At 33.3% G+C, this 23,456-nt stretch overlaps 2 protein-coding genes across 3 annotated transcripts; both read right to left on the reverse strand.

Annotated features, from left to right (window-relative positions):
• Positions 1 to 4,715: 4,715 nt before the first annotated feature.
• On the reverse strand, positions 4,716 to 12,207 carry LOC118343648 (adenylate kinase 4-like). Of its 2 annotated transcripts, XM_035687208.1 has the most exons (8): positions 12,093 to 12,207; positions 11,397 to 11,717; positions 8,084 to 8,297; positions 7,503 to 7,648; positions 7,301 to 7,420; positions 7,044 to 7,211; positions 6,548 to 6,637; positions 4,716 to 5,034 (listed from the first exon to the last, which is right to left on the reverse strand). In XM_035687208.1, the coding sequence occupies exons 3-8, from the start codon at positions 8,193 to 8,195 to the stop codon at positions 4,933 to 4,935; spliced, it is 738 nt and encodes a 245-aa protein (XP_035543101.1). In that variant the 5' UTR covers positions 8,196 to 8,297; positions 11,397 to 11,717; positions 12,093 to 12,207; the 3' UTR covers positions 4,716 to 4,932. The 2 variants fall into 2 exon arrangements, with proteins under 2 accessions (XP_035543101.1, XP_035543102.1); XM_035687209.1 differs by lacking the exons at positions 11,397 to 11,717; positions 12,093 to 12,207 and having other exon boundaries at positions 8,084 to 8,462.
• A 288-nt stretch (positions 12,208 to 12,495) lies between these two features.
• On the reverse strand, positions 12,496 to 23,451 carry LOC118346315 (probable pre-mRNA-splicing factor ATP-dependent RNA helicase DEAH4; the record flags this gene model as incomplete). Its single annotated transcript, XM_035687211.1, has 14 exons — positions 12,496 to 12,669; positions 12,779 to 12,954; positions 13,605 to 13,765; positions 15,607 to 15,676; positions 16,242 to 16,389; positions 17,402 to 17,525; positions 18,306 to 18,398; positions 18,486 to 18,700; positions 18,823 to 18,909; positions 19,390 to 19,481; positions 21,161 to 21,277; positions 21,412 to 21,464; positions 23,048 to 23,265; positions 23,435 to 23,451. Coding segments are annotated over 14 exons (1,722 nt in total), but the record flags the coding sequence as incomplete, so codon positions are not given.
• Between the last annotated feature and the right edge of the window lie 5 nt (positions 23,452 to 23,456).

Genomic DNA, 23,456 nt, shown 5'->3' on the forward strand with positions numbered 1-23,456 from the left:
AGGAGGAGAAAAAAAAGGCTGAGTGCTTTCTACCGATGTCAATGCTTATAAAAAAAAAAAATTATATATTATATTATCTTTTTATTTTTATTTTATTAAATATGGTGTAATATATTTATTATTATTAAATAATTACGATTAAAATAAAATAAGAGTGTGGTATATATTATTACTCATAAAAAAATTTAAGTCACGCTAATAAATATGATATTTAAAATTTTTAAAAAATATTTGACAAAATGAATTTTATAGATAAAGTTGTAAATACACGTAATACTACTCTTATTTTATTCTCTCATAGTTGAAATTATCAAAATTTAAAATTTTGAATTAAAAATGTGAGGTAATATTCTTGAAAAATGGTAAACAAAATGAAGTTTTCGAGTCTTGAATGATTTATCTTTTTCGTTTTTGAATTTTAGACATTACCTTTTTCTTTTTAATGTTTACAATTTTTCAAAACATGTCATTTAGTTAAAATAAGATAAAAATAAAAGAATTCGTATAAAAACCTCAAAAGTTCTTTCAAAATTTTGCAAAATCTGTTGATCACTCAGAAAAAATAAGAGTCAACTTTGTTATTTATAAGTAACTTAGATCTTCTAGACAAATAATAATTTAAAATGATATCAAAATTTAATATTTCTATACGAAAATGAAATGAAATAAGCAGTAGATAAGTTTTCAAAGGGTCACGCTGTTCAAGGTACCGTCGCATTAACGGTTGATTTAGATTTAGAAATGGAATGAGATGGTTTTAAATTAAAATAAAATAAAATATTATTTTTAATATTATTATTATTTTATAATTTATTAAAATTAAATTATTTATTATATTTTATAATGATAAAATAAAATGAAACGAAATATATTTTAAATATTAACGGGACTAAAAAATATACAAGTGAAGTGACCCGTTGAGGTCACGAGGACGCATTTGACAGGCCATCCAACTTAACTCGACCAATCCTCGAGTTCTTGTAGAAACGACAGGAGTTTGGTGCTTTTTAGGGATGTCAGCCACGGAGTCAGTATCTTAATAAACACGGTTTTAGAGAAGGAAAATACAAATGCTAGTTTTACTTTAAAGAAAGCAAAACGACAAGGAGAAGTTAATCAAATCTACACTGTATATATATATATATATATATATTGGATCTATATTGCAAAAGGGTAGTGCTACAGCCGCGCTGGGGGCTTCCGCTGGGAGCTCCCGCTGGGGCTGTAGTATTTTTTAATATATATTTTATTTAAATAATTTTTATATAAATTTTTTAATATTTTAAAATATTTTAAAAAAATAAAATTAAATTAAAATATTATTAAGAAAATATTTTTTAATCCAAAAGTAAAAAATATATATTAAAAAATACTTTCTTAATTACGAAGTAAAATAAAAAATTATAAAAAAATATTTTTTTATAATTTTTTATTTTACTTCATGATTAAGAAAATATTTTTTAATAATATTATGATTTTTTTAAAAAATATTTAAAATAGTCATATTACAGCCCCCGTTGGGGGCTCTCGTTGAGCTTAACATGTACTTTTTATGTGTAATTTTTTAATTTATTTTTTATATAGATTTTTTTTACACTTATAAATATTTTTAAAAAATAAAATAAATTTAAAATATCATTAAAAAACACTTCCTTAATCAGAAAGTAAAAAAAATATATTAAAAAATATTTCCTTAATCAGAAAGTAAAAAAAAAAATCATTAAAAAATACTTCCTTAATCAGAAAGTAAAAAAAAAATCATTAAAAAACACTTCCTTAATCAGAAAGTAAAAAACAAATCAATAAAAAATACTTCTTTAATCAGAAAGTAAAAAAGAAAAACACTTCTTTAATCAGAAAGTAAAATATAAATCATTAAATATTAATTTTTATTCTATTTTATAATTAAGAAAATATTTTTAAATAATATTATAATTTTTATTTTATTTTTTAAAATATTTAAAATTATTAAAAATATCTATATAAAAATAAATTTAAAAAATATATATAAAAAAAATGCTACAAGCCCCAGCGGGAGCCCCCAGCGGGGCATGTAGCATTTTCCATTGCAAAATAACTTGGTCCAAGTCATCGTGCTGTCGTTCTCTCTGACACGCACGCTCTGCCCTCAACTGACGTTACCAAGACTCTTTATTATTTTTTTTAAAAGGGTCATGAAACATGACCTGAGATCTCTTCTTTTTTTAATAGTTTTTTTGTTTCATTTGTTTTAATTTTGTAACTTTTTTAGACGAATATTTCTTCAGATCTTCATCAAATAATTAAAGGAAATTTCAACTTGTTAAAAACTAATCTCAAAAGCTAAGAAATTCATTTAAAAAAATAAAAGTAAACAGAAACCAAGACCTAAAAAATAAGAGTAATATTGCACAATTTCTCTAATTTTTACGCATTATATTTTTTAAAATTTTAAAATTTATTTTTTTAAACTAATTCAATTATTCTATTCATTATTTATATATTAAATATTTGATAAAAAATAATAAAAATTAAAAAAAATATGATGTGTAGAAATTATGTAGATTTTTTCAAAAATGAAAAACTTAAAAATAGATTTAAAAAAGAAAAATCAGAGAAACAAATAATTACAAAATCCTTAAACGAGATTTGAAGCGACCGTGAATGGTTGTGCTATCTAAGATAACCAAGACAATGGTTGAATTATGTGCAATCTAGTAGTAATTATTAAGTGATTTCAAAATACAGACGTGTTTATCATAAAATGTCATGTTATTTAAAAATAAATATTTATACAAGAAATTTTTAACATCATAATATGTTGTAAAAAAGAATTATTCTCATAAGTCGGTTTAAGATTTTCACACCTCACACCTTATGTGATAAACCGAGTTCATTAACAAATGAACCGATTCGTACTCTCTCGCCCGACACGCCATCTCCTCTCCTCTCCTCCCTTCTTCTCTGTGAAGTCAAGCTCCCCTCTTCTCTGTAAATCAAGCTCACCTCTTCAATGACTAGTACCACGTCATATATACTCTAAACACATCCTAAACATCTGCAGACAACATAATTACAATCCAAATAACAACGTTTGGGTTATAGGCAAGGGTAAGGCGATGCTTGAGTTGCGCCATGCATCAAGATTAGTACAATTTTATAATTATTTCGTATTTATTCTCCACCCAATTTTATGAATATCCCAATTCTTATGAGAAATATTTCAGCTATTTCTCAATTGGATAATACCTTGAAAAGCGTGACACATTAAAATACTATTGATTATTTTATAAAATACTAGTTATACTCTGGACTCTCCTATTGTGAATGACCCATAAATTTTGGTGTATCTACCATTCAATAGTATGTGACAGTGGACAATACCAAACACTTCCCGTTTATATCATTAGGTCGTACGTTGTGCTCAGTGATCAGTGAGAATTGTTAGGGCTGGTTTAATCAAACTATTTTATTTTATCTTATTATTATAATTTTTTTAAATTTTTTTATAAAATATAATAAATAATTTAACTTTTTCAAATATTAAAATAAAAATTATATTATAATAATATTTTATTCAACTTTCAACAAAATATCTCATATCATATGAACTACGTAACCAAAAAAAAATATTGCGTTCATAAAAAGATTTATACAAAATTTATTTTACAAATTGACGTATAAATTATATTTATTTTTGTTGTAAAATATCATATCAAAATACATCATTTTTTAAAATAGTATATTTTATAATTCATTTTATTTATGATTAAAGTATTTTCCTTTGCACCAAATTGTAAGCCAATAATTAAGGATGAACTTGATGAAAAAAAAGGATGAACTTGATTGTGCATGATCAATGTCGGTCCTGCTTGATTTTGTTTTTGTTTTTAAAAATTTTAAATGATTTTTTTTTTTTTTTTTTGCTTTTTTCATGCTTAATTATTGGCTTACAGGTGACCTATCAAATGACACGACATAATTCTAATAGATAGAACAATTTGATATTTCTTAAAACCACTTGCAATTTGAGTTCAAGGAAAACCACAACAACCATTTTGTGTTTAAGCTTTAAAACATTAAAACCTCCTTTTAAAAGAGACAGAATGTTGTCTATCTTTGCAGTATACGAAAATGTAATAACAAATAGCCTGAAACATTGGACTATGTTTCTTTAGCGGTCTTATCGGATCGGACAATTAACATAGGCTTTACCTTTCAAAAAATAACATGGGCTTAGGTCTAATTTATTGGAACCTTTACGCCACTTGTTTTTTATTGGGTCACTCCCTCTGAATCTGTCTTTAATTTAATGAAATTTTGCTTTGAAAAAAAAAAAAAAAGGCAACCTCCGTCTAATTTTATATGCTTCGGCAAACACCAATTTTCAAAGGACTCTACTACAAGGTTAGCTGGGTCTGCTATGTGAAGAGTGCACTAAACTTTTTTTATAGGTATATGAAGAGTGCACTAAATAAACACGATAACAATCTCTGTTATAGAGTATATAGACAACAACATGGTAAAGGAGGAAAGATGGTGTCCAGATTACCAAATAATGTGCATGAACAATAATAAATATCATCCAGACTACTCCCAGTTTTAGCATCATTTTTCCCTTCTGGGCATGCAACTGAATATGAAAGCTGCAAAGCATTTTGACCCAGTGATAAACTACCTGGAAATGTGAGTAGGGCGGCGTATTGCCCTGCTATAACCAATGCCTTCATGGACGGTTTTTGAAGAGTCCTCATTTTCAAATAGTGTCACAAATTTCAGAAATTTCACTGTCAACTTTTTTTTTATTATGCAGCCAAGTCAACAGCATCTATGAAAACTCTTAAAAACAGCAGCAACTGCCTCGAAGTCAAGGCACATAAAACTTGAAAGAAGGGGAAAATCAGCCGATCTGAGAATGTCTCAGGTTACAATAGAGTAGATAACAAAAAAAGTTTACTGCGAGAGAACCTTCTGAACCTCAGTAGTGACCACATTTGGGGGTTTCTCCGCATGAAGCTGTGCAAGAACACCCTTCTTGCCATAATAATCGATAACCTGCAGATTAAACATATTTAACTTGTTCAGAATATAAACAAGTACAAGAAAAAAAAAAAAACAATACACATAATAAATCAAGAGCTAAGAGTAAACAGTGGACTTTCAAGGATACGAGAATTTTGGTCATGAGCTGCTCTAGTTTATGAGATTAGCGGGTTCTTGAATTAAGATAGCTGAGGTAATGGATTTTAAAAATCACCATGGAATCGTAAGTGTAGCAAGAGCCATAAAAAATACAAATGTGGTTTATGTCTAAAAAAGAGGACAACTCTTTGTGAAAGACAGCCCATATTCGCCTATTGTGGTGTAATTAGAGGGAAAGGAGTAATAAAATTTTAAGGACAACGGGGGAGTTTAAAACCACCTTCAGCAATACTCTGTTCCTTCGGGCAGCTGTTATAAATTTTAGTATCAGAGTTTTCATGACTTTCTTGTATCTTTTTCTACTCTTAATTAGATGTTTCTCTTGTATACCTCCTATTTACATGGGCTATGCTTTTTGTGCTATTCAATAAAGTTTTCGGTTACTTGATAAAAAATACAAATGTCTAACAATATAGACAGAAGATCATGTTTTGAGAGGCTTATTGACACAACATAAATTAGGTAAGGAAAGACCACAACTGACTCTCCTAAATGAATGATGTGATCCATAAAATTCAAATGGACATCCCTCGAGAATTCCGACAAGCAAAGGCAAGAATTTCTTCATGGTGCTTACAAAGTAATCCAATATTGTGTCATTGCCTCGTTGCATGTCTCAGAATTGTTGTTGGCCCATCTCTCTATGCATTATAATGGGAACCAAAATAACTGAAATAGATGAGCAGTTGCACATACTTTCATGCCAAATTCTGACACACAATAGTCTCTACTCGCTACGCCTCCTTGCTTCCACTAGGGGGGAAAGGGGGATTCATCAATCCAAAAAATCACCACTGAGTAATGTTTGATACAGGTTTAAGGCGTGCAAGTCTTTTGAAAAAGAAGTATGACTCACTATAAAAAGTGGGTTTTTTTCAGGTGGGTCCCATTTTTTTTCAAAGACTTTGCACAGAACTTGCAGATCCTAGGCTTGCACAAATCATTTTCCAAAAGGTATATTTATCTTTTTGGAGTTGGGCTAAAATGTGCTTTCATTTCCATATCTATGGCAAAATAAAATGTCTCCCCCTTCCAAATACAACGAGTTCCTTCAAACTATATTACTAGAATAGCTGCAAATAAGAGTGGTATTTCTCAACATTGACTCTGCAATATACATGCAAAGAAAATTGTAATGCTGTATTTTGATGTCAATTGCATAAACTTAAAAAATAACTCCACAATTCAGCAGATTCAAGTACACAAAAATAACTGAATGCAAACTATATTTGATCTTAAAGAGATGTGACATATAAATAAGAAGAAAAGAGTTCAGATTTCACCAGGGCAGCAACATCAATACATCATTCATATCAACAAGAAGACACTTTTAAAGAAATTTTCATTATAGGTTGTAGAAGTGTACTGGTTTGGTTTGTGTATGAAAGGCTGCTAGCCTTGACTTGAGAACTTCCGGATTATCATCTTTCCGTTGCATCAAAGGTTCTCCTGTGACCTTCAGTGAGAAAAGTAGAAGATCAAAACTTATGATTCACAGAAGTAAGAAACACCCCAAATTCAGAAGGTTGGCTTCACCTCATAAAATTTGAAAAATGAAATTGTTAAGCTGATCAATCCATTCAAATTCCAACCTCAACACAAGATGAAAATGCATTTAAATATGCATACAAAACTCAGAACATGAAGTCCAGATTTCTTTATCGTGTAGATACAAAGTATTGCTTGGGTTATCAAGCATCTGTTTAGACTATCATGACAGGATGTACCAAACACAGAAAAACAAAAAACAAAACAATAACCCAAATCATAGCATCTCAAATTAATGTAGCAAGTTGACACTCTGGCAAATGTCAATTGTCATCAATACAGAAGTGGTCAGAGAACAAATGGCATCAACTTACATCATCAACACCAGGAACCTTGGGAGGTGCAAATTTTGTGTGGTAGGTTCGACCACTCGAAGGGTGTATCCAACGACCAGTGATCCTCTCCTCCAATATGGAATCATCAATTGCAAAGTCGAGAACCTTGTCAATTTTAACCCCCTGCTTCACAAGCATCTCATCAAGCTGCATTAATTAATGAGATCAATATATCAGAGATCTACAACAAGAAGAACATTAGATAAAAAAAATAAAAAATGAAATCTGAACACAACCTTTTGTGCTTGAACCACAGTCCTCGGAAAACCATCCAGGATGAAACCTTTTTGACATGATGGTTTCTTCATAGCTTCGTCAATGATCCCAACCACCAAATCATCAGATACAAGTTCTCCCTATGAAACAAAACCAGATTCAACGACTGGACCAATCACATACAAGAATGCCCACAAAAAATCAAAAGGCATATTATATTACCTTTTCCATGGCTTCTTTAGCCTTGATTCCAAGAGGAGTTTTAGCAGACACTGCAGCTCTCAGCATATCACCAGTTGCCAAATGACACAAGCAGTACTCATCCTTGATAATTGGCGACTGTGTGCCTTTTCCACATCCCGGTGGTCCTGCCATGTTCATACAAATTAACCGAGATGATTATTCACAATCACACATCAGCCACATACCAAAAAATTATCATGCACAATGCTATAGATAAGCCTCCAACTTACATCAATCTCGAATAACAAGGCTAAGTGCAATACAAGAAAACTTTCCTATTCAAAATCGCACGTGAATAAAAAGGTCTGCTATGTGTGCGATAATTAATGTCAAACACATCAAGCACTTCAAATGAAAGTCTAAATAACTAGGCTATTTGAACAGATCCAGACCAACCGAACAAATTGTTATGTCATCGAAGCAAAATCCCTAGGGAAAAAAAAGGTCTCCGTTTAACAAATATGAGAATTGATGATAAAAACAACCGTTCAGAAAAATAAAAAACTAAAAAAGACAACAAACTACATGTGTGAAAAGATGTGTGTGTGTGTGTGTATTACCGACGAGAATTAGACGCTTGTCAGGCTTGGAGGAGCACTTGAAGCGGCGGAGGAGTTCGGTCATGATATCAACAGAAGGTATGTCGTCCAATGCTACTCCAGAACTCGCCATTCTTGGTCTCGCTCTGTGTCTGCGCGGCTCTATCACGGTCCAAACTGGTTGGTTGGTTGGTTGGATATATGCGTACTTGTGTTTGTGTTGGTGTCGTTATTGCTGTTGCAAATAGTACAAAAGGAAGTCTTTAAAAGGAAGAGGGCGTATGGTGACGGAGTTTTCAGAGCTTTTCAAATATGGTGGGAGGTAGGTGTTCTCATCTTTGTCATTTGGGTAAGAGTGGTGGTTGCATGTCGTACCTTTTGTGGTTGGTGATCCTTTTTTTTCTTATTCTTTCTTTTTTTTTTCTTGGCTCGTGGGTTGGTGATTTGCTTCTTGACTATGTTACTTCTGGATACCGAGCTTTGAATCTTCCCTACTTTTTTTTTTTTTTAGTATAAAAAGGCTGTGCTCTTCATTCTTCTAGTTCTAAGCTGCGACTTCAAGCCAGCCTACACTCACGTTTTTATTTTTTCCTCTTTTAAATAACACTGGCACAAAAGAAAGTGGTTGGTGATTTTCTCTTCATTTTTTTAATTTTTATCCTATGTATAATTGCATGTTTAGTTTTTGAATAATGCGAAAATGATATTTATAGTTATAGAATATGTAAGTATCACGTACTTCTTTTAAAAAAAATAAATAAATATAAGACTTATATAAAAAATTAATTTTTTAAGAGTAAATTTTTTTTTTTTTTATAAAAGTGCGCATCACTTACGCAACTTATGAGTCCATAACTGTAACCAGCAATTACTCCATATGACTTTCTCATCTTACACCACTTTCATTAAAAAAGTAGAACATAAGGAAAAAAAATTGTGAAAAGCCACTAGATATATAAATTTTTTGTGAATACATATAACATTTTCTTTAAATTTTTGGTGGAACAACCTAAAACTCTAACCATACTCTCCTTTAAAATAAACTCTTTTAATTTTCACATAATGCTAACACAATAGAGAGTGAATTGATGTGACTTTAAAACACCTAGTTACCGCTTGCACAAATTTGTTGTTTATTTTAAATATTTTTTTAACATATTTAATCATTAAGAAAAAAAAAATATAATTTCACTAACAGTCATTTCCTTAACCACCAAGTAAAAAGAAAATTTAAAATACTCGAGCAGTAACTTTGAGTAGTAACATTAAGAGGACTAAGTAACATTTTCCTTTTATGTAATGCATTTGTGGCTAAAATTGTTTAATCCATTTGTGAGAAACAAAAATTGTGATAAGCCAGTGAATATATATATATATATATATATATTTTAGAGTTATACTACATTTAGTCATTTTTGTATATTTCTTGAGCACTACACCGATGTGATTGGTCAAAGTAATTATTTTATATTAAAAAAAGTAACACAACTAATCATATTAGTGAAGTGTGTAATGAGTACACAAAAATAATTATACATAAAATTTTTGTTAAAATAAACTCATTTAATTTTCACATAACACTAACACAAGAGAAGAGTGAATTGATGTGACTTTAGAATACTAGTTACTGATGGGCATACCGCTTACACAAATTTATTTATTTCTTTTATTATTTTCTTTTAAATATTTTTTTAACATCCTTAACACTTAAGAAAAATATATATATATACAATTTCACTAATAGTCATTTTTTTTAACCACTAAGTAAACAAAAAAATTTAAAAATTTAAAATGCTCAAGCAATAACTTTGAGCAGAAACATTGCGGGGTTGAGTAACATTTTTCTTTAATAATAATATAGTAAATGTATCGATGAGGTTTTTTTAAGCAGTGCTTCAGTATCATTTAATAATTATATACTAATTACAATCTTGCTGCTTTTTTTTGGGCTAACCATTTTTCCATTCCAGACTCCAGTTTCTTTATATATACACACAAACATACACACATTGGTCAGTAGGCTATAATATTCGTTGCTACTAATACGAAAGATGATTTCATCACCAATTCAAATACTACTCTTCGGCGTGCGCTTCCCAAGTAAACGATCTCATTAGTGATGAAATCATTTCATTCCCCATTAGATCATAGAAATCCGAGATGCCCAAGAAAATTTAAAAATAGATTTGAAATTCGAGAGGATTGAGAAAACTTTTAATCCTGATTCCTCTATATCCAACCTTTAATCAAGACTCCTTACGGCTCCTTTGGTAGGTAGGATATAAATTTGAGAGTATTGAAAAACAAAATGAAATAAAAGTAATATTTTTTTTTTCTAGGGAATAATACATTTTTGTGCCATCCAGCTACCCTTATTTTACACTTCACTTCATCAACTACAAATTCTTGCTACACCTTTAGAGTATTAGTACTGGATTCAACAAAATTTGGCCAAAATTTAACTAGAAAATTTACTTCTATAAATTTAACTAGTCACTTTTCAATAGTACCGAATAACAAACTCTCTAAATTTATCACTATTCTATTTAAATATTAATTTTGACATTTTCATTTAACAAGATTTTTATGCCCTTGTGCGGGACAAATAGCAAGCGGGAGAATAATTTTTTATGCTCAAAATAATATTTAGCTAGCAACTTGGGCCGGCCAGATTTGGCCAGTGAAAAAATCTTTTGGCTAAAACTACTATAGTTATATTGAATCCATTGTAGTCATTTTTTATGCAATCTAACTGAAATTTAACTAAATTGAGTCCGCTCTTAAGCTATCAAAAAATTATAATGTACACCCTTCACAATTTGACCATCAAGAATATGCCATACTACTTGTTTTGTTAAGTTGTGCCATAACAATTATTTTTTTACTCGTCTATACCGTATATCTATCTTATTTAGTTAAACAACATATCAATTTTGATAGTTTCAAATACAAAATGTAGATGATTGATGATTAAAAGAAGCAAAGTATTATGTTTCGTATTTTCTATCACTATCGTTTTGTAGAAAAATTGGAAAGGAACGAAAACAACCATTATTTTTCTGTTTGGTAGTTTTTTATAAATAATAATAAATTTGGCGATTTCAATTATTTTTCCATCCAAAATAATATACCCATACGAACATGACTTCATCTTTTACCTATATTATATGAAAACTGAAAATTTAAATAATGAGGTTTGGCTGAAATTAATTTATGTTTTTTAAAAAAATACTAATCCCACTTCCTTTCTCCTCTCACCAGAGAACCGGATCTTGTATTTTCCAATGAGCAACAGAACTTTCGTACCACAAATTCAGGTTGTTGGAGTGCGTACCTGTATCTCTGCTTCTCATCGTCGATATCTGAAACTGCTTTAACGCACCCTATCGGCCTATCCACTTCTGCAAACCAGAGACGAAGTGCTACACTTCTTCCACATCCTCTTGTAAACAGATCAGGCAACTCTACCAAATGGCAAGAAACCCCTCATCTTGTAGTATCTCCTTTTAGTTCCAGACCAGTTTTTGTAATAATATCACTGAGCCACAGCCACGTCATTCTATTTCTCTTCCGTACGAAGGATAACATTCTCAATATGTGATTTTTGTAATAATGTACAAATGTAACTCTCTTGAGCAACCGAAAAGACATACACCTTACCAGGAAAAGAAAACGCCAAGTTTAAAGGACAGGTGGCTCACACGGAACAATGTAGTTCAAAGAATATGCAGTTAAAACCCAAAAAGTGGCATGAAGAACAAGAGAATGCTAGAGCATCTTGTTTGTCCGAGAGGTATGCAGTTAAAAAAATGTCAAAGCAGTTTGATAAATGTCGTGCAATTTTATAATAAACGTGAGACTTGTAGTTCAAGTTAGATTAAAAAATATGTAGCATCAAATGGTACAGAAATATAGCATGACATTTGATTCAATTGATACATAGCCAAACATAATTAATGTGAAGTGTGCAAGTCAGGAACCTGCCCTTACATCCAAATAGGGGAAAGAAAACGGGGAACTGCTAGCATACCTTAACAGTTGTACAGAATAGGTCAAGCCTGCAAGGACACCAAAGTAAATATGCTCCTTGTAGTAAAAGACAACCATATTTCAGCACACAACTAGTGAAAACTGTAGCTGTGCTGGATCACACCCTTCAAGGCATACACGTCACAAATGCATATCCTGGGTAAGATTAAAACGATATTGACTTGAATAAAAAGGTCTCAACAGGGTTAACAATCATATTTTGCACTTTGCATGACTTCTGTTAGTATCAAAGTCGGCAGCACTTACCAGGATATCCCTCCTTTTTAGAAGTCTTTACCGCCAAACTTGTCCCCTATAAAGGAATCCTTAATTCAGAAGCCATGGCCCCTGATCCCACCGTTCTATCATCATACCAACTACTAACTAGGCTCACTTACTTTCAGATCATCAAGAGCAAAAATGAAGCTCATTTCTTTGCCTTACGAGAAAGAAAACGTTCTCTAGCTGCCTGAATTCTATTTTCATGGTCACCAGGGACCCCATCAATGTTAATCTCTTTCTTCGGCACGTCTGAGAGTTTTTCTTCAGTTTCTTCTCTAATAGGACCAGTCCCACCACTGTTCCATAAGCAAAAAGCCTCAAGGTCAACAATGTTCATGTGCGGCCTTAAATTAAATACAAAACCAGTTTTCACCTGTAATATGCTTTAGGACAAAACTGACTTACCTCAGTTTGTTTATATTTATCTTCTTAACCTTGTTTAGAATGGGCATGACCCAATTCATCTCTACAGCACATACATTGCGTAAGTATGGGCGTGAGGTTGCAATGAGTTCATGGTACACAACATACTCTGGGAACTTTCCCTCTGCATCTGGTTTCAGCACTGAAGACGGATGCACCTAAAATGAAACACATTTTACCGTCAGGTTTCTTGAATCCATGGGTAACGAAGACCACAAATATGAGCCACTGGTTCTAGACTTCAATAATCTCATTGCTAACTGCTTTCATTAACTTAAACAAACTAGACCTCACCACAATCTCTTTCCTAGTTAAATCAAGCTTTTCAAATATGAAACTGAAGTAAAGTTCAACCATCCAAAAGTTGAGTAAAATCGACAAAATTTGTAGATCATTTCTTTGTAACTATGTTTGAAGAAGATAAAGGGGATGCTTGGGGAATGAGATGAGATGAAAATTGTGAATTGTAGTAAGATGGTTGGTGAATAGTTGTGAGATAGTTTGAGTTAAGTATTTATTGGATTTTGGGAAATGAGAGAGAGAATGTTGAATAAAAAATATTATAAAGTTATAATATTGTTAGAATATAATTTTTTAATATAATTTTTGTTTTGGGATTTGAAAAAAGTTGAATTGTTTGGAAGTTTGGGAGAGTTGTAATGATTATTTTGAAAAAATTATAATGATTAGTTTGAAAGTGTTTGTGTTTTAATTATGTTTGGAAATGAAATGAGATAGGATAAGATGGAAATTGTTTCCAAACATCCCCTTAGTATAAGCAACATGGAATAGATTCCAAACTAATTACCTGAACTACTTGGGGCTTAAAACCTAGAGTTCGATAGCCATTGTGATGAATCATTCTCTCAGCCAGCTGATTTGCAAAACCTATGCACAAAGCTTTCCTCAAATTCCGGTAATCAAGCTCACTCTCTTTCCACCTTCCATTTTCCTGTACATCTAGGGATCCTGTTTTCCAGATACCAAATACCACATAAACCATGAAGAGAGTGAAGAAGAATAACATCCATAAAAGGTATCAAGTGGAAAGAAAACCAGAACCAGATCAATCACAGAATACTACAATAAGTAAACTGAAAAACACCAAATAATGGGAAATTTGTTACATCTTCCTCTTCCATACTGGCAGTTTCATCTTTAGTCCAATTCCCATAACAAATGCAACCATGTTTATCCTGCTAATGTTAAAACAGGGTGATCCCAAAGGCTCTCTGAATGGAGTGAGGGGTAACTCTAAATATTATTTGTAAACCATATAACTGGCTCTCATTGCATTCTAATTGCTCAAACTCTTCTTAACCCACTGAAACAAGAGCTTTGCTTCCAAGCATTACACGCTCATACTAACGGTGACTTTTTTTTTTTTTTTGTCTTTGAATGTGAAGGGTTTATGTTATAGATCATCAAAATTGTAGTTTACCAGTTCATTAACTGCTGGTGTTTCATGTTCTACATAATTAGCATCTTTATATGTACAATCTCTAGATCCTAACTAGGTGTTCTCTTGTATACATCTGTACTTGGGATACTCCTATTTCTACTATTATAAAAAATCTGTTTTATGTATCATATTAAAAAGCATCCCCATATGTACTACTCCCTTGCCGTTTTTTCAAATTAACGACCTTTATCCTTTCAAGAATTATTTTGAATTATTTTTCATTACCATTTCTAAGTTTAATAAGAGATGGTAAAATCAGAGCTCCTTCACAAGAAACAACTATCAGTTTGTACAGAGACAAAGAACACCATGAGCTCGATGGGGGAGCCTAGATGCCAAGCCAGCAAATTCAGGCTCCCAATCTCATCGACCCAATCTAGCATTCGAGAGAAGCAAGAAGAAGAAACACAAAGACACAGATTTCAAACCAAACTAATATTTGTTTCTTCCGTACAACTGAAAGTTGCCAAAGACACTTTCACCCAAAATAAGTATGCACTGGTGTGGGTCTGGAGGGCCCTGCCTTGGAGAGGTTCCCCGACATAAAAAAAAAAAAGTATGCGCTGGTGGATGGGTCTCAGGTTCAAATTCTATGGAATGCGCAATTTAATTACCAATAAGTGTCCAACTACAAATAGATCTTCACACTTCGACGAACGATAGAATATGGATAGGAAAGTGTCGAAGTCCATAGATTTTGACCAGCAGGAAAAGATTGTTTAAATGATCTTTTTACCAAATCAACGGATTTGTAACATCAACAGTGTTCATCTCAGTGAATCAATAATCATATAAATCATAGCTTATAATCATTATAATATTGGAATCTATTATGAGAGCTTCACATATTGTACACACAGAATAAGTCATTGTTCTGTTAAAGAATATGGTTTTACCATGTTAACAAAAAGGAAGCTCAATATTGGGCGTGCCAATGATCTTTGGACCAAATGTATCAACTACTAAAAGCTTATATTGAAACGTCATGTACATTTAAACCATCTTGTTAGATAAAGACCATGGATGGGCAAATGACGGAGCAAAAGAAAGATCAACAAATTTATGCCTCAAAAGAGATTAATAATTTCACACTTGTCAGCACTCAGCAGGTGACCAGAACATGAGATTCCAATATGTGGAGTTAGGGGTGGGCAGCGGGTACCCCCCACCCCGCACCATGTGGGTATCACCCCTATGTGGAGTAACACCAAGATTTTCGTGGAGTAACACCAAGAGGAAAATCTCAAGATTACCTTCTCTTTTTTGTAAGTAAAATCTTAATACTACAATGATAATATATGATCAATCTGCTTCAAATATAATCTCTTCAATAATGTAGAATACTAACCCTTAGTTATTTTCTGCATTATCTGAGATAATTGTTTCCGAACATCTTTGACAAACAACATCCCCCGCACCTACAATCAGAAAGTTTGAAAAGCATTATATATCAGGCCAAGATTGCAGATACCCTATGGCCCCGTTTGGTTACAGAAACGGTTTCATCTCATCACTATAACTTTTCCAAATTCCCATACAAAATATAATAAACAATTCAACTTTTTCAAATCCCAAAACAATAATAATATTAAAAAATAATATTCTAACAATATTTTATTCAACTTTCAACTTTTATCTAAAATCATTTCATCGCATCTCACTATCCAAACGGGGCCTAAGTCTAATTCAGCTATACAATTTGGTGGCACTCCCTTCTCACAACAAAAGGCCCAAATGCATGCTGGAAAAAGAATGACAAACTAGTGTACTCATCAAGTACCCATAGCAGACTTCTTTGCCCCATGGCTCAAGAAAAGTAACAATCTGAGCAATGCATGTCATACTGGGCCCTACTTCATAGATTTGCAGTAATGTTACTTGCATGACTTTATCCAAAGACCTTGGCATTAAATAATTGACATGGAAATGTCTTACATCAGGCTTGTAAATACAGCATGCCTTCTGAACAGAATAATATATTACCTGCAAGTCATTGTCTTTGCACCAACCAATATTATAATTAGTTCTATCCCAATGCTCATAGATCTGAAGCAGCTGGATGTGATCACCCCAGCCAGACCCATCAGGAAGGTTTGAGGAATTGTGTTTCCTCTTTTTTTCAGTATTCTTGCTGCAAATGGAGCCATGGAGGTAAAGCTATTATCAAACAGAGCTTTACCGGGCCACGTAAAAATTAGCAGAGAAATGAAAACTTGTTTACACAGTCACTGTGATGCACTCATAAAACTGCTTCTTAATCCATGACGACTAAGGGCTGTTTGGTGGGGCTTTTTGTAGCTTTACAACTTCTCCATGGATGATTTAACTTTTAAAAGCAAATTCAGCATGCAGCCTATTTTGATAAGGGTATTTGGTCATTTCTAGATGACTTTTGCAAAGCAGTCCAAGGGTTGTTTCTCAAAACCTGTTGCAGCTTTTTATCTATAACATATAAAATTTCTTTTTTTTTTTATCTATAACATATACAATTTCTAAAGTAAGAGCTCTGCTTTTATTTTTCCATGTCAACTGATTTATCCAATAAATTTTGACATTAAGATTTTTTAAAAGAAGAATTTGAAGACAAAAGGTTTCATACAATTTATGATTACTTATTCAATAGAGACGGAAAAAAAAAAGATTTTTCATCTTATTGTAGTTATTGATTTCCCATTACTTGCCACTTTGCCTTCCCCACCACTTACTCTTCTACCAAATTATTATTACTTCTCAAAGAAAAAAAGACTTCTTATTGCAGTGATTGAGTCTTCATTAATTACCCATTTGCTTTCCTCACCTCCTAACTAATCTATTTTGAACTCTTTGTATTCTCACTGGTTAATTTTAATGTTTATTGATATCTAAAAATTGCCCTCCCTCAAGATTATAGTAATGTTCCCGCAATTTAAAATCTTTGAAAAAAATTTTAGACAATGAATGCATGACAGTCATGTAAATATTCACATATAACGCGGTGATCAGTTTTCTGAAAAGCCGCACCTCAACCAAACTAGCCCCAAGTATCCCATTTTTTTTTTTGGGACACAGTATTGACCGACCACACAGTAAAATCTTGAATATAACAAAACAAAACTTTTATTGCATCCACAAGAAGAAGACCTATAATAATTCCATAAGTTCACCTTCGACCAGGAAGCAATGAGGTTTCCGCTGATAACATGGCAGCAACACTCAAAGCCTGGAATAAGCAACCACACTTATTTGCCTCCATTAAGGTTCTGGAGAGTGAAGGTTCTAGTGGGAGCTCTGGATAAAATCAGATGAAAATGCTAAGTGAACACAAAGTTCTAATCCTCAAATGGAAATAAAGGAAACATACACTATGCACCCCCTAATTACCAGAAGTTATTACATTTTCCACCCAAATTACCAAAACTAGCATATTACACACTTTTTTTTATAAGTAGCAAATTACATACAAACTACCAAAAGCTGACAAATAGCTCCCTTGTCTAATTTCCACAAGTACAATAGATGAAAAATAGGGAATGTGACATGCTGTCAAATCTTAATAGATGATTCACATTGCAGCTTTTTAGTAGTCTGAGGATACAATGTATAGTGTTAGCAGTTTGAGTGCTAAGTGTAAAATGCCTGGTAGTGCAAAGTGTATTTTTCCATAGAAATAATGTCCAATATAGAGAATTATCAAATAAAAAATATTGCTTATGAAACGATGCTAAGCAAAGAAATCACAATCATATGATACTAGTAAGGGCAAAAATGATACATAAAAGATAATGTATTGAAGCAAAATAAAAATTATGATGTTCAAATGTAAGTGCATAAAAGAAACATAAATAAGACTTGGTTTCGTCATCTATCAACCATTTGTAACCTATTCATCAATAAGAAACTCATCTAAAGCACTATTAACAAATCCCAAACAACCACATTAGGACTTTACGAAAATGATGTTGAAAATTTCAAGTTACTAGAAAACACGCATGGCACAAGATGATGGCTACACATTATTATTATTCACCATCATCAAAACACTTCATACTTAGGATGAGAATCTTGTACCAGCCATTGTTCGTCCAACACTTGTGATAGAGCCATTTTCATTAATAGCATCAATGAGATATAACTGCTTCAAAGCATCTTCTAAAGACTCAACTGCAGCAAAGCCAACAAGATCTAAAGAGTAAAATCATAATTTTATGCATGAACAGTGAAGAAAACAAAGAAATTATGCCTTCTTACGTGAAGGCGGATCAAGAAAATCAAACTTGAGAATATCCATATCAGAGAGGTCCAGTGATTTCAAATAGAGAACACTCCCAGCGAGGGAAGATCGCTGTATTTCAGGAACTGTTACATCCAGAAATTCATCATGATAAACTGTGGAAGGGTATAACCGATAGCACTTCCCAGGGCGAGTTCTTCCCGCTCGGCCTGCCCGTTGATTAGCTTGCACTCTGCAAAATGCAATAAATGCAACTGGATTGCTCATCAGCCAGCACAGAAAATCATTCAGGCTACCAAAATCATTTACATATGCTGCAAGCGACATTAAAACATGATATCATCAGCTGCATACTTGCTAATTTGAACAACATCGAGGGAATACATGCCAGTTGATGGGTTGTACTGCCGTTGCTTGACATAACCAGAGTCAATAACATACCTATCATTATATTATTCAAAATATAAGTGAACTGTTTAACAAGAACCTACTATACCAATATCAATGTTCAAGATCACAATAAGTAACCCCTAATTATAAGAAGGAAAAAATCAATTCAATTACACAAAAAATAAAAGGGAAACAAAAAGAGCAGTGTATCTAGCCGCATCAACCTGAACGGGGGGAGGGTTACACAAGAGAGGGCGTGGGTGTCTTCCAACTGTTTTTTTTTTTATAGGTAATCAAGAATTTGTATTCATAAGAAGAGAAGGCATAACCCAAGTACACAAGAAGTATACATGAGAAGTACCTAACTCGGGTTTACAACCGAAAGTAGAAAATCATGGACATTAAGTCCATTACAATCAAGAGTTTCCAACTCTTAAACAGATGGAATGCACATTAAATAAATATAGACTAAAATACAACAGATGAACATAAGGCGAATGATAAATTCGACACAAGTATCAAGTCTCTTACACAACACCGTCAACCGTCAACGAAGTTTCAGCAATATTTGTGGCAACTATAAATCGTCGGCAATTCGGAGGTGGAGGACTAAATACACGCACCTGCAGGATCATAGAAAATCCAATAACTTTATCATTTTATATAATTCTACTGAATCAGCTCAAGGCAGTTAACAATTATATTTGAAATAGGATGCATTTAGGATGCAATGAAGTAAAAGATTACAAGCTATATTTCCAATCAAACCCAAAGACAGCTCATTTAAAAATAAAAAATCAACCAGACTTGTGTGCTTTATGAAGTTGTGGCACCAAATATGTTAAATCAGGATTTCAGTTAGTCAAGGCAAAAAGTGATTTGTTACAAACGAAAAACCAAAAAACTCTTTGACCGCTCATACAAAATACTTTAGCCATATCTGATGACCTAACTAAATGGTTTACTCAATACACAATTACCACATTATTTTTTTTTTTTTTACAAGTAAGAAGTTTTATTAATCCACGTAAAAAGGTAATGCCCAAGCACATAGGAAGTATACAAGAAAAAGCCTAGTGACAAACTACACGCTACGGAAAGTAGCATACAAGTAATTAAAACTCACTCCATTCAATACAATAGAAGAGGCCCAAAGCAACAAAGTGTGATAGAAAAAGGCCCTAAAACTATCCGGAGCGTTCCCTATTTTCAAAACATCGACCATTTCGTTCAATCCATGTGCACCACATTAAGCATCGAGGCACCATCTTCCAAACAGCTGCAATGTGACGGTTGCCCCTAGTCCCTCTCCAACACGACAATAAATCCAATACCCTCCTAGGCATAACCCATGCAATACCAAGCCTAGTGAAGATGTCATCCCATAAAGCCTTGACTACTTCGCAGTGGAAAAGTAGATGGTTTGCTAATTCGCTGCTGTGTTTACACATGAAGCACTAATCGGTTAAGTAGAGGCCTCGCTTTTTCAGCTTATCAATAGTCAATATCTTCCCATGGGACGCCAACCAGCCAAAAAAGGCAACTTTGAGGGGAGCATTGCTCCTCCAAATGCTCTTCCAAGGAAAGGCATTGGAGGGATGAACCGTCAAAAACTTGTAATAAGAGTGGACTGAAAAATTTCTTGTTATCGGTGTGTGTCCATAGTAATCTGTCTTTCCTATCTGCTTGCACTTTCAGCGCGTATAAAACATTGTAGAAATCAACAATGTCGTTCACCTCCCAATCCTGTACAGCTCTAGAAAAACCCATGGACCAATGAAGAGAATTAGTGGAAATGCTCATATTATCAGCCACGGAAGCATCCTTGTCTGACGCAATCCTATAAAGAGAGGGGAAAGCATTTTCCAAGGTCACATCGCCACACAAAATATCATGCCAAAACCTGATTTGCATGCCCCTTCCCACCTCAAGTCTGAAATTACCGAGTATGTCTTCCCATCCATTCCGAATGAATTTCCAAACACCCACACCGATATACAAATAACTAAGATAAACCATTGCACATAAAGAAAAAAGGTTCTTATACACATGATTTTGTAGGAATAAAATGGGACCAAATGTTCTTTTGGAAGAACTAGAGTGTTTAGTATCATGCTACAGACTCTAAAACCTAACAGGTAGCCAGTAGGAATAACATTAAAGAATCGAACACCTTAAGAGAAAGAAATATTTAAATCTTCTTCAAGTTCCATCCAGAAATTCATATCAATAATATTATCTCTTACGTATCAAAAAAAAGTTCCATCCAGAAATTCAAAATATATAAGATGAAAAAACCAACCTGCATTTCAGGTGGCAAAGAACCATGAAGGGGAAGGATGATGGCATCCATACAGGAACCCTCATCTAGACTTTGAACTCGATCCTCCAACTTTGATACCAACTTCTCTATGTCATCCTACATAAGATGTAACTTTTTCAATCAATAGAACCATTGCACAAGAAGCATTAAAAAAATAATTATACTTCAGAAGCATAAATCACATGTATAACATGCACCCCAAAAAAATAAAATGAAAAATAAAAGCCCACCTGTCCAGTCATGAATATTAGGACGTCACCCTCTGGTTGCCGAACGTGTATGTCTACAAGAAAAAATTAGTCAGCAAGACTCATACACGAGTGAAAACTTCAGTCCATAGCATACAGGAATAAGAACCTAGAGAACAAACATAAAACTTCAAACATGAAATGCAGTGGACGATGTTCTAAGTGTAGAACATAATCAAGCTAACCAATATCTGATTAACATGGCTACTGCTAGGGAAGGGCGTGCTGCCTAATTGTGAATGCAGGCTTGGGGATGCGAAACTTGAGTAATTTTAATAAGGCATTGTTAGGGAAGTGACTATGGAGGTATCAAATGGAAGGGGACTCATTGTGGAGAGAGGTTATTGATCGAAAAAACGGAGTTGATTGGGGGGGATGGTGCTCTAAGGAGGGTAGGGGATCTTATGGTGTGTGTTTATGGAAATATATTAAAAAGGGGTGGGACAATTTTGTAAAAGATACTAAGTTTGAGGTTGGAGAGGGTGCAGGAATTCGTTTTTGGTACGATGAATGGTGTGGTGAGAGAGCCCTTCATTCTATTTCCCGGTTGTTTTCAGCTTGGCTGGAAATCAGCAGCCTGCTGTTTCAGAGATGTTGAGTCGTGCTAGTGGGACTATGCATTGGAATGTTACTTTCTTCAGAAATGTACAGGATTGGGAACTTAATGAGATTGCATATTTTTTCAATTTCTTGTATTCTCTGGATATAGGAGGAAATGAGAGGGATCAAATGTTGTGGAAACACACGAGGAGCAAAAAAAATTCTGTTAAATCTTATTATAAAGGTGTTGTCTGGTTAGCAGCAATTCTCTTTTTCGTGGAAGAGAATTTGGAGGGCGTTTGTGCCGTCTAAAGTTGCTTTTTTCACTTGGACAGCTGCACTTGGGAAGATTTTGACGAATGACAATTTGAGGAAACGTGGCATGGTTGTTATGAAGTGGTGTTTTGTGTGTAAGAAAATGGTGAATCAATTGATCATTTACTCTTACATTGTGAGGTGGCTAGGGAGTTATGGGTTGGGGTTCTTAGTAGAGCTGGGTTGAGTTGGGTTATGCCAATGAGAGTGGTGAATCTACTAGCATGTTGGAATAGGTGGCACAGAAGCTCTCAGTTGACCGCATCCTGGAGAATGATTCTTTCGTGTATTATGTGGTGTTTATGTATAGAAATGAATGAGCTGTGCTTCGACGATAAGGAGCAAACCGTTGAGGATATCTGGAAATTGTTTGTGTCTTCCTTGCTGCAATGATTCTCGGTTATTTTCCTTAAGGGAGGAAATGCTCGTGAGTTTTTGTTTTCTTTTCAAGTTTCTAGAATGTAATTAGGTGCTTCTTTTGTATACTTCATGTGAACATGAGCTTCACCTAGTTTCATTAAATAAAGTTTTTCTTATAAAAAAAAAAACACAGTTACTGCTACCTATATATCCTAAAAATTAGGGATCTTGGTCACCATATAAAAAGCATATATACCCTCTGCATTAACATTTCATAAATATTCCATAAGTGCATGACAACAAAACAAAAAAAACCTACAAAACAACAGAAACAAGCTACACAAACTTATGGTATAGAATCTCTTATCGTGGCATTAGGAATGGACTAATAGCTTAATCATACCAAGAGCTGCTTTTAAAGACGACTCAAGATAGCTTTTAGGGCGCTCGTTGCTGTACAATATCTCAACAGGGTATAACTTCCCTGGGACAGTTAGTATGGGGCAATTTGAAAAGAATTTTGATACTTTTTCACCATCAAGAGTTGCTGAAGTGATAAGAACCTTTAAATTGGAGGCACGCACTCCAACCAAGCGTTTCACTAGTCCCAGCAATATATCCCTGACAAAATAATGTGTCCATGGTTAAAGTGCATACTCAAAATGCACACAGAGTTGCAAAAATAGAAAATCTACATCTTTAAAAAAACAGGGAACAACACATGATGTAGACTAATGGCCTCAAACCAAACCGAAACTGACATAGAATAGGCACACAGAGTAAATCTTACGTGTTCAGACTCCTCTCATGAG

This window comes from Juglans regia, unplaced genomic scaffold, assembly GCF_001411555.2.
Source record: "Juglans regia cultivar Chandler unplaced genomic scaffold, Walnut 2.0 Scaffold_746, whole genome shotgun sequence".
Taxonomy (NCBI): Eukaryota; Viridiplantae; Streptophyta; class Magnoliopsida; order Fagales; family Juglandaceae; genus Juglans; species Juglans regia.